The sequence below is a fragment of the Lithobates pipiens genome, unplaced genomic scaffold (genome assembly GCF_037356315.1).
Source record: "Lithobates pipiens isolate NorthernLeopardFrog02 unplaced genomic scaffold, aLitPip1_a1.2 Scaffold_28, whole genome shotgun sequence".
NCBI lineage: Eukaryota > Metazoa > Chordata > Amphibia > Anura > Ranidae > Lithobates > Lithobates pipiens.
The window spans coordinates 165,373,835-165,393,399 of NW_027507789.1; the positions used below are offsets into that span (position 1 = coordinate 165,373,835).

The 19,565-nt window shown below is 42.2% G+C and overlaps 1 protein-coding gene across 2 annotated transcripts in view; it reads left to right on the forward strand.

Moving 5' to 3' along the window:
* The window catches only part of RAPGEFL1 (Rap guanine nucleotide exchange factor like 1), a 113,770-nt gene extending 96,256 nt beyond the window's left edge, over nucleotides 1–17,514 (forward strand). The window contains exons 9-15 of one of the 2 annotated variants that reach the window (XM_077459833.1): nucleotides 370–548; nucleotides 2,737–2,827; nucleotides 3,537–3,587; nucleotides 4,261–4,348; nucleotides 5,049–5,113; nucleotides 9,505–9,559; nucleotides 12,009–17,514. In XM_077459833.1, the coding sequence (XP_077315959.1) occupies nucleotides 370–548; nucleotides 2,737–2,827; nucleotides 3,537–3,587; nucleotides 4,261–4,348; nucleotides 5,049–5,113; nucleotides 9,505–9,559; nucleotides 12,009–12,133 (654 nt within the window). In that variant the 3' untranslated portion in view covers nucleotides 12,134–17,514. Of the gene's footprint in view, nucleotides 1–369; nucleotides 549–2,736; nucleotides 2,828–3,536; nucleotides 3,588–4,150; nucleotides 4,199–4,260; nucleotides 4,349–5,048; nucleotides 5,114–9,504; nucleotides 9,566–12,008 lie in introns of those variants that run through there. The other variant, XR_013263580.1, reaches the window with a different exon arrangement.
* The last annotated feature ends 2,051 nt before the right edge of the window (nucleotides 17,515–19,565 follow it).

Here is a 19,565-nt window from a genome sequence, read left to right on the forward strand (position 1 = left end):
CAAGATGCTCAGCAGTTTAGAAAATTATTTAGTCAGACCCCATGTTGTTTCACAGCAGGACGTGCTGCAATTGTCTTGCTTTGTTACTCCCAACATAATCAGTTTTTACATTTCAGAGACAAGCACTGGTAGACAATCACATACCTGCCTATTATGCCCCCATTACAATCTGAGAAGTTTATCAGATATGTAAAAGTGTAATTAAAATGAGACATCTTTAGCAGATTAAACATTTTACAGCCTCCCAGTTTTGGTTAAGTGGATATTGTCTTTTTTAATATATATTCTCATATAAATTATAAATCCTAGAAGAATAGATCTGTAAATGTAGTAGGACATGGTGACTTAATTAATCCTATATTTCCACAGCTGGAGTTTGTGGATTACGTGTTCCATGTAGAGCGAGGGCGCCGAGAAACAGCCAATCTGGAGCTCCTGCTGCAGCGCTGCAGTGAGGTACAACACTGGGTCAGTACGCAAACCCTGCTTTGCGAGGCCCCGGCGAGGAGGACTCAACTTCTCAAGAAGTTCATCAAGACAGCAGCCATGTGAGTTATAACCTCAAGAAGACAAGTGTGTGTGTGTGTGTGTGTGTGTGTGTGTTAACGTAAGAGAAGCAAAGCCGAGCAGTTGTTCTACCAACCAATATTTTATCTTTCAAATGAAGAAGGGAATTTGGGCGCTAGGGTTGACAGCTCTCATATGTATAAATCAGTCCATTGTGTGTTCAAATGGAAATGTTAGTTCCACAACAGCTGGAAAGACAAAGATCAAAAGTTTTTAACTGACATTTTCCAATGGCTTCCATGATGGTCAGTGGGGAAAAATGCTCCTTACACATATGGTCATTACAGATATCTTAAAAAGATCAACGTTGTCACTGGACGCTTATCCGAGAGGCAGACATTGCTTGTTGCTCAAGGAACCCCTATAGCAACCTCTAGAGGAACCCTAGTGTTCCATTAAACCTTGGTTGAGAAACCATGCGATATAGACTAAAGCTGACCATACACTTATTATTTTAATCTATTCAGCCTGGAGGTTCCTTTGATTGCTCAATCAAAGGATGTCGCAAATTTTGGCTGTTTCATCAGGAATTGGATGAAATTCGCATAATGTTAGTTAAGCTTTAGAATAACTGTTTGATTCAGTCCTTGTTAAAGGATATGGCAGGGAATGAAAGACACCGTGAGGTATAGAATGTACATTGGACTATACAGAAGAGAGGAGATGGTCAGAGATGTAAAAACGTATCTTCTGCAGATTGGGAGAATCACAACTGTCCTTGTTTGTTCTTGGTTAATCCTTCATTGATCAGGTCATTCGGCATGCACGTGTTTAGGGGAAAAGGAGGGTCACAATTTGTTCGTCACATACTGGATCTGTCTGGTCTACCCAAGTCACTGCAAATCAAGAGCCAGGTTGCACTAGCTAGTAAAGCCAGCCATACATGGATTGAAATTTGTCCGGTTCAGCAGGGAGGAATTTCAGCTGAATTTTGATCTATGTATGGTCTAGCTGGTTGTACACAAGTTGATTTATCAGTCAACTTGTGTACAACCAGCCTGTCAGGTATTTCCCAAATGATCAGTGCCACAGGCTATAGCTGGCAATACTAATCATTGTATTCTGCCAGTGGGGAAGGCTCCTCCGCTGTTGGAATACAATAGCTCAGTGGGAGTAGTTTGCTGTGGATGGGAGAATTGGTTCATTTTTTTTTTCGTTCAACCAGAAGAAAATGATTTGTGTATAGCCAGCCTTAGACCCCTTTCACACTGGAGCAGTACCGGCGTTGGCTGTAAAGTGCCGGTAGTTTTAGCAGTACTTTACCATTGTTATGGCGGAACATTTGGGCAATAGCGGCCTGAGGAAAGGGTTAAAAGCGGCAGTGTTGCAGCACTGCCAAAGCACTTTTCAGGCGCTTCAGCAGCGCTGCCCATTCATTTAAATGGGCAAGGCTTTATGGGAGCCCTGCCCATTTAACTACTATAACTACACCACTTCTGCACCACCCCAAAGATGTTGCTTGCAGGACTTTTTTTTCCTGTTCTGCAAGCGCACCGCCCCAGTGTGAAAGCACTCAGGCTTTCACACTGGGGAGGCAGGAAAGGCGCGTTTTTGAGGCACTTTACAGGCGCTATTTTTAGCGCTAAGACGCCTGAAAAGCACCCCCCCGTGTGAAAGGAGTCTAAGCCCTTGTACACACGGTCGGAGAATCCGTCGGAATGTGTCCTATCGGTCCTAAAATCCGACTGTGTGTGGTATGCATCGGACTGTTTCCGTCTAAATATCCGTCGGACCCAATTTTCCAACATGTTGGAAATATTTCCCGACCAACTGGGCCGATCGGACATACTCTGATCATGTGTAGAGAATTTTGATCGGACCAAGTGCCACGCATGCTCAGATCAAATTCCTACATCAAAGCTATTGGCTACTAGCCTGAATATAGTGCCATCGTAACGAAATGACGTCATCACGTTCTGAAAGATCGGATTTTTCGCCAACTTTGTCCGACCGTGTGTATGCAACAGTTTCGGACAAAATCCGACGGATTTGGTTGTGGAAATCTCCGACCATGTATACAGGGGCTTACAGTGGTTTCCATGCAGTCTTTGTATTTTATTGTTTATCCATTATGACTTGTAAAACCATTACTTGTCATAGAACAATCATCACCAAACCCTTCTCCCTCTGTGTTCTTCTCTGTTGTTTCCTCACCGCCCCTCTCTGCAGATGTAAACAGAACCAGGACCTCTTATCGTTTTTTGCCATAGTGATGGGATTGGACAATGGTGCAGTAAGCCGTCTACGTGTTTCCTGGGAGGTAAATATACAATTTTTAGATTTTCATGATTTATTCACCTAAAGGGATGTTTAAAGACAATGTGTAAATTTTTGTTTACTATATTTTACTATATACAATACTATACTGTACTATATTTTATTATGTTCATTAATATAAAATGAAAATATGCCTGCAGCTTTTCTCAACTTATTCTACAGATTTAAAGAACAGAGCAGTAATATCACACAGATTGTGGAAAGACTTAAAGTAGAACTAAAGGCAATTTCTTTTAAAATTTTTGCATAGAGCAAGGTAGGGTTATAACCCCCATCAGTTTTATTTTTGTCATACATGCCCTCATTGGGGAGATATGCCTTTACTTCCTGTCCCAAAACGGGAAGCAAGAGGAAATCTTTCCAAAGTGAGAGAATCCTTTGGTTGTCACCAGGGTCAGCAGAACTAGTGTCCCCTCTATTCTTTCTTGTGACAACCCAAAATTTGGGTTTTTCTTTTACATACATTTTTGGGTAAAAATTGAAAACGTAACAAATAGAGAAGGTGAATTTCCCTAACGGGGGCACAGACAGTTCTAAAAACTGACAGGTGTTCTAATCCCCTCTCCACTCTATCCAAAAAAGTTAAGTTTTTTCCTTTTAGGTACGCTTTAAGCTGGTTATATAGTGCATTGCTTTATAGATGAACACAGTCAAATGTTAACATTATTATTCTCCTCTTTTTCTTTCATCAGAAATTACCTGGGAAGTTTAAGAATCTATTCAGGAAGTTTGAGAATTTAACGGTAATAGGCAGAATGATTTTTATAGGAGGGATTTTTAAGATGGGGGGATTCTTTGTATGTGTATTTAGTGAAAACTGGCTGACAGTAGTCACAGTTATATTTTGATCACCAAATTTTGCAAACAACTGTGTAGTCTGTTATTTGAAAGTTAAAGTGTATCTGAACCCAAAAACAAAAATGTTATATATTGCAACTTGCCTGTCATTTGGCATAGTGGCTGGATTGTTGTTGTTTTAATGTTTTTCGTAGGCTTTTTTTTTTTTTTTTTTTTCCATTTGCCCCTGCTGATCCTGCCAGTGAAACACTTCATGTCCTAGGGTGACAACACTCACTCACTGTACTTTATTATGAAGGAGCAGATTTGTCACCCTAGGACAAGAAAGTGTATTGGGTACACCTCCCTCTCTCTGTATATTAGAGAGGTGTTGTATAGTCCCCATGTCTAGGGCACAGTTTGATTATTCTCAGGTCCATTTGTGTTATTTACTTTAATTTGCATAATTTACCATATCTACTTTTTTTTTTTTGCACATAAATTTGCAGATTATGCTTATGTTTTGCAGATGTCCTCTGAGCAACTGTTTTAAGATTTTTATTGGATTTTTTGCTAGGTGGGTAAAACTGCTAACAGAGCTTTTCCCCCTCCTCTTTTTTTTTTTTTTTTTTTTTTTAGGATCCATGCAGGAATCACAAGTCCTATCGTGAAATGGTGTCTCGCATGAGACACCCAGTAATCCCATTTATTCCTCTCATCCTGAAGGGTAAGCCTGGACAAAACTTAACCTCCTGTTCATAATTCCTCATACCTCTACCCCATCCTTTACAGTATCCACATGGAGATCAAAGTTCTAAAAGATATTAAATCCCATCACTGCCTTAATCTGCCAATAGAGGATCAAAGTAGAAGAAACCTCTAGTTAAATGATATTTAGTTTGCTAAAGCACCACATGTCATAAATGATTTCCTTTTTCTTTTTTTTAAACACTAGTTTTCACCTCTTTTTTTGCATATTGATGCTGCCGATTTCCTGCAGCTTCCTTACAGTCACTTCTTGTCTACAATAATGCTCTCCAGCAATGTCTACATTTCCCAGGGCAGGTTTGCTGATGGCGTGGTCAGTGAACCATGCCTGTATGATGTGTGCTGAAATGACCACCCTGAAGCCAGGGTGACAGCGCGAGGGCATTAATTGGTAGACGGGGACAGAGTGTTGTCACGCTATTATAACAAGTGCCTAAACAGACCATTCATAGCAAGATTTTATTATAATGAAAGCTGCAGATTTTAAAACTCTACAGGTTCCTTCGCTTAAATTTCTGCTTTTTTTTTTTTTTTTTTTTTTAGTTTACTGTACTCAACATTAAGTCCCGCTTTCCATTTAATCCTCCTTTATATCATCTTTATGATTGCTCCCCTCAGACTGTGACCATCATTCTTTGTTTTTTGTTTTTTTTCCTCAGACCTCACATTTCTACACGAGGGTAGCAAAACCTTCATTGATGGGCTTGTGAATGTGGAGAAAATGGTGAGTCCTGACGCTGGTAACCTAATAGCTGAATTTAAGGCAAACTGCTACTTGGATTAAATGCATTTAAAGTAGAACTATAGGCAAAACTTTTTTTCTTTTTCTTTTAATTTGGATAGAGCAAGGGTGGGTTATAACCCCTGTTAGATTTTATTTTTCCATCTGTGTTCCATTGTGGAGATTTTCCTTCACTTCCTGTCCCATAGCCAAACAGGAAGTGAGAGGAAATCCCTGCAAATTGAGAGAATTCCTTGAGGACCCCCAAATCACCAGAACTAGTGTCCCCATTGGAAGATTTCCCCTCTATTACTTTTCTAAGGACAACCCAAGATTTGGGATTTTCTTTCACTTTTAATGATAATGGTAAACAGGACAAATGGACAGAGTGAATCTCCTTGATGGGGGCACAGAGAGCAATACAAATTGGCTGGGGTTCTAATCCTTCTCTTCAATATCCAACTTTTTTTTTTTTTTTTTTTTTTTAAGTTTTACCTTTAGCTATACTTAAGGGTGCTTTTACCTGCCTCTGTTCATCCAATTCTGTTCTGAGATTTTCACATCTCTGCCAGATAGCACAGCCAGGCAGATGACACTACTTGCTGTGTTAGGGCCCATTCACACCATATGCCTTGCTTAACGCAGTCTCAATGCACAAACAAGGCGAGTGTCTCGAGTCCTTTGAGTTGGACTAATGCAGAGCCAAAATAAAGTAGGACATGCTCTGTTTTTTTCAGCACGGCGTGCTGCATGGCCCTACACTGCTTTGCAACCTGCCGCAGTGGATAAAGTAGAATTGATCATTTTGAGACATTTTTAAATAAAGTTGAAAAAAATGTAATGCGTTCTTACAATGCATCGGTACCACTGTTGTCACGGCGCACACCAGCAGTCACGATATAATGCGGCCCCTGGTGTGAACAAGTCTTTACAGTTGAAGACTTTAGAAGGAATGCAGTGGTTTCTTGCTTTCCTGTAATGATACTCCATTGGATGCTGCCTATCCCATCAAGAAAAGAAGAAAAGATTGATCGCACACTTGAATCCAAAAGATGCTGTAGAGATTAAATTATTGTCATGAGCCAGACAAAATTGCAATGATGATCAGTGGACGGGTTTCACACACAAAATAACCGTGTTCTTTTCACATGAAACGCATCCACTGATCATCATTGCAGTTTTGCCTGGCTCATGACAATAAAGAAATCTCTACAGCATCTTTTGGATTCAAGTGTGCGATCAATCTTTTCTTGATATTGCCTACGGTAATGAGCCTGGATTAGCACCTTAGACCGGGTGTGTCCATTTTTGCCTGAAGCGGTGTGTGCACCCTTGTTCTGTTGCATCACTAGAGACTATTAAAGCCTCATTCACACTGGGCAGTTATCCAGCATCACTGGCTGCCGTCAAAACCTATGACAGGCTAAAATAAGCAGCAGAGCTGGATGCTATACCGAGTGGTACACATGTTTATGGCCGTTCGCTTTCACTAACACATACCAAGGATGCAAGCATTCTGCATTCCGGTCAAACACATACAGCCCTAAACATGAGTACCGCTTGATAAAGCATTCAGCCGTGTCAAGCTGCCACATATTTCAGTCTGCCGTAGGTTTTGACAGGCTGCTGGCAGCAGGGCTGGAGATTGCACCTGTGCCTCCCGGGTGCCTTAAAATGCACCAAAAACAGAACAGGAGGGTGTAAAAATAGATCTGTCCTGGGCATGCCAGATTTTTTTTAGTGTTCTATTTAAAATTCCTGAAATCTAGTGTATACCACAAACTGCATGTATAATTTTTTGAAAAGATTCCTAGACCTGAAAATTATTTCAAGGGTTCCTCCGGGGTAAACAGGTTGAGAAAAAAAATTATATTCAAGTATTTTTAACTCAAAAATGGCCTTCTCTTGCTCTCATTTTCCCCCCAAACTTCCAATTTTAATTTATCTGCTGCTTTGATCCAGCTTCCTCCTAGGAGGGTGGCTATGTTTGTTCTCTATATTTCCACTGTACGTAGGAACATAGCCCCCCTACTTGCTCACTCTTGAGATGGAGTATGGGATGTGTAGTGTGCACATGACTGCAACTAACGTGTACTGCCCATTCCAAACAAATGGAAGTTAGACGGTAAGGAGAAGTTCTGGAGCCTACAGAAGATGTTATATAGAGGCAGGAAAGCACAGTAAAAACAAGTTCATGAAAAATAGATTACAGGGTCATCAGGTAGTGGATGTGTATAGATTATTTTTGGAGACAATCATTTATTGTCAGTTTAGGCTTACGGCAGACACCTGTGCTGGTATTAAAGTAGTTTTACAGACACAATGGGGTTGATTTACTCAAGGCAAATAGACTGTGCACTTTGCACAGTTGCTCCAGAGCTTAGTAAATGAGCAGAATCTCTGCTGACTTCCATCATCCAATCATGTGCAAGCAAAAATGCTGTTTTTTTTTTTTATTTTATTTTTTTTTCTTTGCATGCGATTGCGTCTTCTTTGCAAAGTGAAGGTTTGCCTTAGTAAATCAGCCCCTATGTTTCTCCACAGTAGTCAGGAAAAAATCATGGCCCGATCTGATCTGGGGTGCAGTATAAAAAGCCAGTGGGCCTAATGTCATCAGTGTGACACAGATTCAGGGAACCCGCTTTTCCCGTTCACTCAGTGCACTTCTATAGCATGAGTCACAATCCGGAAATAACATCTTACAGAGTTGGTGCAGAAGTGAACAGGGAACACTAATATGTATTGAATTTTTATTAGATTAGGCTGATTAAACAGTACTTGTGCCTCCTTTATATCAAGTATCCCTGTCGAAATCCCCCCCCCCCCCCCCCCCCCACTTACATCAGTTTTTCCCTCCGAGTTCCCCCTTGCATCAGGCGTCCCCATCAGGGAGTTCCCCCTTGCATCAGGCGTCCCCATCAGGGAGTTCCCCCTTGCATCAGGCGTCCCCATCAGGGAGTTCCCCCTTGCATCAGGCGTCCCCATCAGGGAGTTCCCCCTTGCATCAGGCGTCCCCATCAGGGAGTTCCCCCTTGCATCAGGCGTCCCCATCAGGGAGTTCCCCCTTGCATCAGGCGTCCCCATCAGGGAGTTCCCCCTTGCATCAGGCGTCCCCATCAGGGAGTTCCCCCTTGCATCAGGCGTCCCCATCAGGGAGTTCCCCCTTGCATCAGGCGTCCCCATCAGGGAGTTCCCCCTTGCATCAGGCGTCCCCATCAGGGAGTTCCCCCTTGCATCAGGCGTCCCCATCAGGGAGTTCCCCCTTGCATCAGGCGTCCCCATCAGGGAGTTCCCCCTTGCATCAGGCGTCCCCATCAGGGAGTTCCCCCTTGCATCAGGCGTCCCCATCAGGGAGTCCCCCCTTGCATCAGGCGTCCCCATCAGGGAGCTCCCCCTTGCATCAGGCGTCCCCATCAGGGAGCTCCCCCTTGCATCAGGCGTCCCCATCAGGGAGCTCCCCCTTGCATCAGGCGTCCCCATCAGGGAGCTCCCCCTTGCATCAGGCGTCCCCATCAGGGAGCACCCCCTTGCATCAGGCGTCCCCATCAGGGAGCACCCCCTTGCATCAGGCGTCCCCATCAGGGAGCCCCCCTTGCATTAACGGTCCCCATCAGGGAGCCCCCCTTGCATTAACGGTCCCCATCAGGGAGCTCCCCTTGCATTAACGGTCCCCATCAGACTGCCTCATGGATCAGTGGATGTACCTTTATAGAAATAGAAGGATGCACAACCCCCCCCCCCCCCAGCACCCCCCTAGATCCTGGCCTGAGAGCAATCTATAAGATGCGATTGCTGTCTTGTTTTTAAAGGTGCAGGCTCTGCAGTCTTAGCTTAGTTTAGCCTATCTAGCAATTCACTGACCTGAGGAAAGTGTGCAGGATGGGAGTTTAGACTTCACTGGCTGCATGTTTTTTCCATTTGAATAGTTATGAAGCTAGGATGACTTGCCCCATTATATATTGAATTTAAACCTTTAGAGACCCATATATTTTTATTGTACAGAAATATAACAGAACAATTGAGTTATATCCTCCTCATAGCCATAAATACAAATGGTACAGTACAAATGATGTATCCAAAGTTAGAATACAATCAGAAATAGTGCATCAATAAAGGTATGTACCTCGGGCCAGTAAAAACAAAAACGTAGAACCTAGGGTAATAAATGAATCCTTTAGCATGGACAAAAGTTGGCACTAATAGGGGCAAGGTTATACTTTTATTGTTTTAAAAAAGCCCAACCAAATCAGCGTAAAGCCACGTCTATGTGGACATGGCATGTTTTGTAGGATTCGTGCTTTAATCGTGGTTTCCACAAACTGTATGAACATCAGATGGGGAAGGAAAGGGGAGTGTGAGGTTGTCATGGTAACTGGCTCTCTTCCTCTTCACAGCACGCCATAGCAGAAAAAGTGAGGACCGTACGGAGATTTCGGAGCAGCCAGATGAGTAAGTCTATGAGGAGGAGGGGGAGGAATGTGCAAAAATATTCTTCTCTCCTGTATAGCAACTTGCGCTAATTTACAAATATGTGTGACTGCCTAGAATGTGCATTGCCAGACTGCTAATGACTTGGCAACACTAAAGCTAAAGCAGTATTGTTACAGCAGCAAGTCAGGCTCAATCTTCTATTATGGAGGTAAAAGAAAACTCATTTGCTGCAACAGATGTAATTGACACTCGTGTGTCAGTCCTTTCTATGTGTTTGTAGAAGTAAAATGGCCACCACTTCATGGTAATGATGCACCCAACTCCCAATTTTACAGAAAATGTTCTCATCAAATGATCCAGTATTCGCCACCTCTAGTGCTAGGTCTCCATCTAGTGGTAGAATTTGATATTGCAGTAGGCATGCATATTGCTATGATTGTACAGTATATCACATACTTGGGGAAATCTGCTGAAGATGCAAACTCATGGATTTACTTTTTTCTAAACTTGGCAGCCCAAGGTCCTTTTGGGATTATTCCTTCCACATATAATACCAAATGCACTATACACATGAAGGCTAGACCAACCAGAGGCTGGGTTGTTCAGTCAGTTCCCGGCCCACCCAAGAACCTAAAATTACAGCTTTGTAGGAGTGGTGTGGCATGGTCAGAATCCTTCTCACGGCCTCTAACTCGTATATATGTTCCAGTGACTTCTGCAGCCAATAGGCCTGATCAGGAGTACATTTCAATTGTACGCTTTGAGAGGCCTCTAGAACCTTCTGGTCCATAGGGGCAAGCCCCATCTCTTATTTGAAGACTATATCACAGATATCTTTTGAGTGTGCGAGTGGAACTTCAGGGATAGGGTCACAATCACCTGTTCACCACCCTTGACCCGAGCTGGCTGCTACAACACTGCCACGTATAGGATAGTCTAAATATGCAGCACCAAAAAAACAACTATTAAATAACAGACGAATAACAAAAGAAAAAATAAAACAAGTGACAGTAACACAATAGTCCTACTGTTGTGCAAAAAAGCAGATATTTAAGTAAAACCATCACGTTCCTTATCACCATTGGACAGTCATCATATCAGTATGGCTGTGTGGGGGAAGGCCTCTCGCCGTATGGTGCCAAAAAAGGAGTTTTTTGTAGTGTAGTATTTTATAAAAAAATTATATCTCAAAAGCGTTAAAAGCACATTGGTGCCAAAATCAAGCATTAAAAGCAGAAACCGCCAAGATCAAGCATAGCACGGCAAAGAAATTGGGAGTGCACTCAAAGATGTTCGTCTTTCCCAGAAGTGGCAGCGTGACATCAGCACAGCTCTGTCCATACACTTTTCTTGCCAGGGCACAACTTCAGGGGACACTAGTATGCTGACACAATGGTCCCTGCTCCATGAATAGGCTGCTAATTTCGGCCAATTAACAAAAAATTTACCAGAAAGAATTGGTGCCATTTTACTGAAGACCGATTTAATAGTAAAGGCTCTGGCCACCATATTCACATTAGTCCAACATTACTCTGCATATGTACAAGGGAAACAGGATGCCATAATATAAATATCCAAAGATAGCCATGGAGTCATAAGGTATCCAACAACATCTTGTTGGAGACCGGCCCACCCAAAAGAAAGAAGGCCGCTCTGGCAGCCATACTACCTTGATCTAGAATACAGTATTCACATCCCAAAAAAGGAAAAGCAAAGCTCTGTATTTTAAAGATGGCCATAAGAGCATTAACTATTCAAAGGAATCAAGCGCTTTACTTTAACAATATAAAGGTAATGATAATGGCATGTATCTAGGGTAGAAAAATAGGCACCGTATTTGAGAAGTCCAGATATAGTACATTCACAATTACACGCTTCCACAATCCCATGTATAGGCTGTGCTCTCGGCCTTCTCCTACACCCTGCTTGTACAATGCAATAATGAGGTGTTTGTCTTTGTCTTTTTACATTCTTTTTTGAAAAGATCTAAAATATTGGTAACATGGAAATCCATATTGCTGGAAGCCACATCAACACAAACCGTTCAAGCCTCAACCGCAACAAGGTCCAAACATTGGATAATTGAGCTATAAAGAAGTTTGCTGCATTACTATATGCTATGTGATGTTATCAAATGCTTGAAGCTCACCCTTTATGATCTGAGGCGTTTCATCTACCATTTCCACTCAGGTTATTGTTTGGTTGTCCATTACAGGTAGCCCACCAAGAGGAATGAAAGTGCATAGGCTCATAGAACTACATGTCTTTTATCGTGAACACACAACCTGACTGTCTGCTGCACCCTCCCATTATATAGCCACATGCTAAAAGTCCAAAAGGCTTGCAGAGTACACTGTGCCTCTTTTACACACATTCACAAGGCACATGTATGTGTCTTTATCTCTTCCTTAATTTGTGGTTCTTATTTACAGTGACCATCTTTCTTTGTCTTTTCTTTATTGCTTAGGACTGGACACAGATGTCTCCCCAACTCACCTACAGAATAAGGCTTATGTGCGCCAGTTTCAGGTCATTGACAACCAGAACCTCTTGTTTGAGCTGTCCTACAAGCTAGAACCCAGCGCACAGTGATCAGACTGTGCAAGATAAGCTGCTGATTGGCCATAGACCTCACCGCATGGTGTATTGCCTACGGTACTGTGGTGCCGAGGACATTCCGCAACCTGTGCCATATAAAATGCTGTATCATGTTTACCCTATACTGTATGTATAGCCACCTACTGCACTGCTGACATTTTTTTCAGCTGGGACTTAGGAACTGGATCGGTGGCTTTGACAGGGTCATGGACAGATATTTTTGTAAGAAGATGACATGTATAGTCTCATTTGTGCTATTTTCTTATGGGGGGATCAGAATGGAAATAACAGTATATATAGAAAAAATATATATATATATGGTTGCATTGCTGCATATGAAGGTATGCAGACTACAGAATTGTGTACATACTTATTACTGGGAGTTCAAAATTCTTGCTATATATGTTATGTGTCGTTCGGAGGTAGATGTACAGGGGTTTATTTATATAACGAAGATTTTGCTCTTTTTGTGCAGCAAAAAAATGCTTAATGAAGCTGTATGTTGTGGGAATTTGGGTGATATACAGTATGTAAATGTGCATATGAGAGGTGGTTAATGTCCGAAACGGACTCTGAGGGTAATGTAAAGCAAAGCTTTCCTCACCACAGTGTATTCATTTAAAGTTTCAAATGACCAAGGAACCCGTCACCTCTGTAGTTTTGGGTGGAGGTCGGTGAGCCTTACATGTGTGTATCATATTCAGATATTCACAGCTGATAACAGAAAATCCAGCATAATAATTCCAGCATATTTAATAAGGCAACACAAAGAGCCAGAATGATGTGCAGAATGCAGTAGCCTATAGCAGGCAATCAGATTTCATTTACCCAGTTAAAGAAATGATTTCTGATTGGTTACTAGTGGTGGCTGCACTGTGCACCCTAATACAGGCATACCCCAATTTTAAGTAACCAATGGGGTTTTACTATCGCTGGAGAGTGCAAAATCAGGCTCAATTCTGCATGAGCTTCCAGGTTTTATTAACAAAGCTTAATTGAACAAGCTGGGATTAGAAGCTGATTGGTTTCTATGCAGAAGTGAGTCTGATTTTGTACTCTCCAGCGATAGTAAATAAACCCCATTGGGTATTTAAATGTGGGGTATGCCTGTAAATTTTGTTTTCATGGTGACTTACATTTTCACATATTTATGGATCATAATCTCACAATTGTATTTTGTGAATAGTTGGGGAAATTCCCCTTTTAGTAGTTATCTGCATATCAGAAAATATCACTGCTGTGATAAATTAGATTATAAAGATTATTACATTTGTAGCAGGGGAGAGGATCAGTAAAACACAATGGGGTTGATTTACTAAATCTGGACCAACTCTGCATAGAAACCAATCGGCTTCCAGTTTTGTTTTTTTTGTTAGAAGCTGATTGGCTACCATGCACAGCTACACCAGATTTTGCACTCTCCAGTGTTAGTAATTCAACCCCTGTCACTCTTCAGAACCACTAAGCAAATGGCACAGCCTGCTGCATGCTATGAACAAACTGATTGTAAACCATATCAATAAAAAAAAAAAATGGCAGCTTAATAAAAATAAATTAAGCTGAGTACATTCATGTGTATTGGTGAGCAATTGTAAAAGGACTATAGATACCACTAAAATATTAGTCTTCTTACAATTTGCAGATGTTTGTAGGAAAGGGATAACGTTTAAGAGAGGACAAGTTGTTAGTGTTGTATTTTAGAAAAAAAATGCAGAGTTCATCCTGTATATTTGCATGTAGACTCATTTTAGTGAAAATGGGGGAGCTATAGATTGCTATTTAGGCTATCTTCTTTAGAGTGGTTTGGAAAAATACTGCATTATGGCAACTAGATGGAGTTGACGACCATAGTAAATAATACATTATTTCCTGTGATCAACTCCATCTTGTGGCCATAATGCAGTATTTTTCAGAATTACTCTATTCTGTGTTAATGGAAAAACAATTTACCTGGAGGGAACATAGCCTAATAACCTTACTTTTTTTTTTTTCCCCCATTCATACAGAACAAATGTACATGCAGTTCACAGATTAGCTCTGCAAATTTTTTTTATACACACACCCACAGGGGGAGATTTACTGAAACTGGGCACGCAGAATCTGGTGCAGCTCTGCATTGTAACCAATCGGCTTCTAATTTCAGCTTGTTCTATTAAGCTTTGCTAATAAAACCTGGAAGCTGATTGGTTACTATGCACAGTTGCACCAAATTCTGTACATGTGATTTTAGTACATCTCCCTTCGCTATGTCTCTGCAAAGGTGCCACCCTGACCTCCTTATACGTACCTTGCCTGTGCTTCTTTGCTGCTTATTTCTCCAGTGCAGCCAGTGACATTACCTGTGATGAAGGATGTCCAATGTTCAGTTAGTAGGATCCTGTAGCTGTGATACCCCATCCTCTACCTGTTGCTGAACCTCTGGAACTGAGAGGTGTTAATAGCTCCAAGTCTTCTGTGAAGCTGCAGAGAACAAACTCCCAACAGGGACTAGCTCCTTTCTCCTCCATTGAGAAAAGTTGTTTCATAGTGTACACTGCATGTAACAGGATCTGTAAATGGGGAAGAGTTTGAGTCACGAGAGTCTCTCCCCATTCACAGATCCTGTTACATGCAGTATAATCAATTAAAAAAAATTCTCAATGGAGGAGGAAGGGGCTTGTTCCCTGCAGCTTCACGGAAGATTCAGAGCTTTTAACCATAGCAGCCGGAAGAGGACAGGCATCCTTGCTTAGATTTCTGTACGATCTGGCTGCCTGCACAGGTAGGTTATGTTACTAAAGCTTTAGGGATTTTTTTTTTTCTGCCTAAGCTTCAACTGCCCATTCACAGGGCATTGTGTGATATCAAACTTTTCATTCCATTTTTTTGTTAAAATATCAAAGCAAGTGACTAGTGCACTTGACAAACCACAAGGAGATGGAATCAAAATTGCCCCAACTGAATCAGAATCATCTGATTGCTTTTGACATTATTGCTGTAGTTTCTTTTGTTTTTGATGCACCTTTTAAATTCTCCAGGTGGATTGCTTAGTTTAGGACTCATGGAGGCGATAGATTGCCTAGTTTCTGGCAATTACACGCAATTGTGTGTAATTCATGGTAAATGGAAAGTGGTTCAAATTTACTTAATTGTCATATGTATGGTCAGTTTTTGAAAACGTTTCATGCAGACTGAATTGCCTATTGCAAGAGATGCTTTGACTGGATTGAGTCAGTTGCACAGCAGGGAATTTAGAAATCTGAGATCATTGGGTACACTGGCCATGTACAGAACCCCATCCAGGTTGCCATATTGCAGTGAATGGCATTTTCATTTTTTGGGGGCGGGAGCTGGTTAGAAAATCACATTGGCTACAAAGTGAAATGGAAAGGTCATTTTTAATAGCATTTGATTACAAAATGGCTTGTGTAGCAGTTGTATGATTTTTTTTTTTTTTTTTTTTTTTAGCAAAACTGGAGCTTTCTGTTATGCAGGGGTGATACCTAAATATCCTGATATACAGATTACCACTAGCATTTACAGATACAATCTGTATATAAAATACAATCATCAAAATGTGGAGAGAAAGGCAAGAGACACTTCAGAAACGACTTTACAGCTCACAATTATTACTCAGAATTTGCACTTACTCCGAGTATTCCAATTTCCCTTTTCATGTGAAATCAGGTTGTGTGTGTATATATACAGACGCTCATTAGGGCTGATTTAGGTGAGAGTTAGTAATTTACTGGCTTTTGGGTTTCCGTTATCCCTTTTAATTTAATATCCCTTCCTTAGCATGTACCGTTTAGGTCTTAAGGTAGACACTTATCAACCAGGGTTCTATGGAACACTAGGGTTCCTCCAGAGATTACTAGGGGTTCCTTGAGCTGGGGCTGGTTGGCCACTCATTGATGGTGTCCCAAGGCCAATGCCACTTGGCAGAGTCAACGGCATGACATCCACGATATTTTCAGTTAACTGGGTGGCATTCTTCCCACTGCCGACTAATATAATTTAAGGGTTTTTTTTTTTTCCCCCTCTGACCGACAATTATATGGCTTTGACGGGGTTCCCCAAGAGGTTCCTTAGGGATAAGCTGAAAATGTCTTCTGTAAAGTGACCCCTTCAGTAAACCAAATTTCTCCGGAAAAGCTGTACCTGAAAAAGTAGTGTAAATACTTCTGCTCTCTGCATTAAACACCATTCTCATGAGGAGTCTGCTGGAAAACCCATCCATGAGTGTCAATTGCCTGTGACCCTTGCAGTGCTGAACAAATTCCACACTACTACAGTATATTTCATGGGAGACTTTTGGGGCTGGTTTCTCTTGAGCGGCATTCTGCATTGCAGGTGGCAGCGGATCTAAGTATTTACACAATTTTTTTTGTACAGCTTTTCTGGGGAAATTTGGCTTAATGACAGTCCCTTTTAAGCCGCCCATAGACATGTAATAATCGCCTGAAGTTAGAAAAGCTGCCCTGATGGCTTATTCTTCTTTTTGTACCGCTTTCCTCCTCCTTTTTCTTTCTTCATTGCTTTCCAATGCCATAAATTATCTCCGTTTGCACAGCTAATTTAGTAAGTTTAAAAACAGCCATGCAGCATTTTGCAGATTTGCTGCCATAAGGAGCCTCGAATCATGCCTGGATGCCATACTGTCCTCCCTTATATAACACACAAAGGATGCTCAGAATAAAGACACGCTCCAGGTAATCAAGTGTCCAACAAGAACATATCCACTGATACAATAGTTAAGTGTTTCAGTTTAAATGGCAAAATATCTTTAAGCTATATATTCTTCATATGATCTTCAATTCTTACATTATCCATTAGTTAAGAAATATACCTGTTAAAAAATAGAATGTTTTTTGAGTAGACTGGTGAAAACGTGTATCATTACTCATACTGCCCAACCAGGTGGCATTTCTACAGGGCAGCAAAGGAACCAAGAGCCTAAATCTACTCATTTGTTGTGGGTTACTAGTTTTTTTTTGTTTGTTTTTTTTAATACATAAACCTGTGTGGTTATATATACACCCATATCTGCAGACAGACTGATACTTCTGTATAGATAGATACTTTCGTTCAAAAATACTTATTGCAATGTTTGTGTGTGTACACACCTGCACCTGTGTACAGCCATAGGCCATATCACTAGATTGTATGGTGTGCTCGGGTTTGAGCCCGTCTGGACGGGTTCTGTTAATACATTTGAGTTATGTAAAGGGTTTGTTTTTTTTGTACGAAAACTGTATAAATGTTTTTATATCTGTTTATTTTAAGGTTATGGCAAAGTAAGGTAATTTAGCACTTATGTGAGCAGAGATAATGGGGTAGAGACACTGGAAATAAAGAGGAAGCTCTCAGCCATTAAAGTGTTTACAAGTTTACAACTTGCGTTTTGGCTCATCTGTATGTACTGTCTGTGTGTGTGTGTGTGTGTGTGTGTGTCCTCACATTTTTGTAAATATTTTATTACATCTTTTCATGTGACAACATTGAAGAAATAACATTTTGCTACAATGTAAAGTAGTGAGTGTACAGCTTGTATAACGGTGTAAATTTGCTGTCCTCTAAAAATAAGTTAACACAGCCATTAATGTCTAAACCGCTGGCAACAAAAGTGAGTACACCCCTAACTGAAAATGTCCAAATTGGGCCCAATTAGCCATTTTTCTCTAGTCATCTTCCAGGATGTCACACCTGAGAGATGACTGGTCCACCTGACAAGAAACACAATATCAACACATGAGGTTAAAAGGCCCCTCCCTCCCTTCCCTCTGCAGTTCTTGATTGCGCTTCCCAGCAGTGAAACATTTTGTTAGTTTTGTCAGACCTGAAGCTGAGAACGGATGGTGTCCCCCCCCCCCCCCCGGAAGCTGGACGTCAAAGCGGGGAGGGCTGCGGGTCTAGCCAGGGTTCAGCCCCTTGTCGGGGGGGACCCACAACGACCGGTGGTACTCCCCGGTACAGAGCTTCCCGGGCACGGTGGCATATCCCGGGGCTCTTGTGGGTACATGCCTCCTCCTTACCTTCCAACCAATCCGGGTATTTGGGGGATGAAGGAACTGGAGGGTCAGCAGGGGTCCAGGCTGCTGGAGGAGTGACGTTTTGTGGGCAGTGCATCGTTATTGAGAACGCCAGAAACACGCCTAGGCAGGAGTGTGTGTTCTGGACGGGTGGAGCAAGATGGTGCCACCGCCATTTCTGGGCGGGGTCACTTCCGGTTCCGGTCTATGCTAAAATGGCACACCTGGAGATACCAGAGGCCAAGAGGCACTACTTCTGGCGGTGGGACTTCAGCAAGATGTTGCCGAGCAACATCCTGACCATTAAAAGTCCAGTGGAGCCCGGCAGAGGTCCCACAGGCCTCCCAGCGGAGCTCCTTGGAAATTGGAACCAGCTGAGGTCGGGATGGAAGGTGAGGAGCACACAGAGGTGGCTGCAACCCAGGTAGGGACCACGAGCGGGGCAGTCTTCCTCTGTTTGGCGGGGGGGGGGGGCGAGAGGAAGCGTACAGACTGTTAAAGTGAGTGTTGTCTTGTCTTTTGTCTCCTTAGAACCCAGTGGATCTGCTCAAGGGGCCCACAAAGGCAAAAAAAACAAAAACCTCCCCCTAGAGCAAAAAGGTGTGGGAACTGTAATGAAAGGCTCCCACTGGATCACACAAAACCTTTTTGTGATAGGTGCATAATTAAACTGTCACAGGTTATGAGAGACTTCCTTGCAGTTCAGTCAGAGACGCTGACTATGCTCCAATCCCTGAAACCCCTTATTGCAGCTAAAGAAGAGCCTAGCACTAGTGGCAGGGAAGCGATGTCTTCTCTGCTTTTATCTCTAGGAGGTACGTCTGATAGAGAGCGGTTAACTCTGCAGAGGCCTCCCTCTTCTATCGCTTCAGGAGTAGATGAGTTGGAGGACCCAGAGGAGTACGTGGAAAGCTCTTTAGAGGAAGGGGATAACTCACTCTGAAAGCCAGGAAAGTGACAGTCCTAGACTTAGACATCTCTTTCCTGTAGAGGACATGGGACAGTAACTCAGGGCAATCTATACCTTCGAGGACATCCCGGAGCCTCCAGTACAGGTATCGGCCCAGGATATGATGTATAAGGGAAACCTCAGTCCAGGGTATTCCCAGTGCATCAGACCCTTTAAAGAAGGAGTGGAAGGAGCTGGAGAGGAAGGTCCTTAAACTTAAAACCTGGAAGAGAATGATTCCATTTGGGGAGGAAGAAGAGAAGTTTTTTAAGACCCCCAAGTTAGATGTAGCCCTTTCCCAGGTCTCTAAAAAATCTGATCTGTCCTTTCAGGATTCGGGTGTTATTAAAGACCAAATGAATAGAAGGGCTGAGACGCTTCTGCGCAGAGCATGGGATGCCAATGCAGCAGCCATGGCACATGCTTTGGTGTCTACCTGCTTATCTAGAAATGTTAAACACATGGC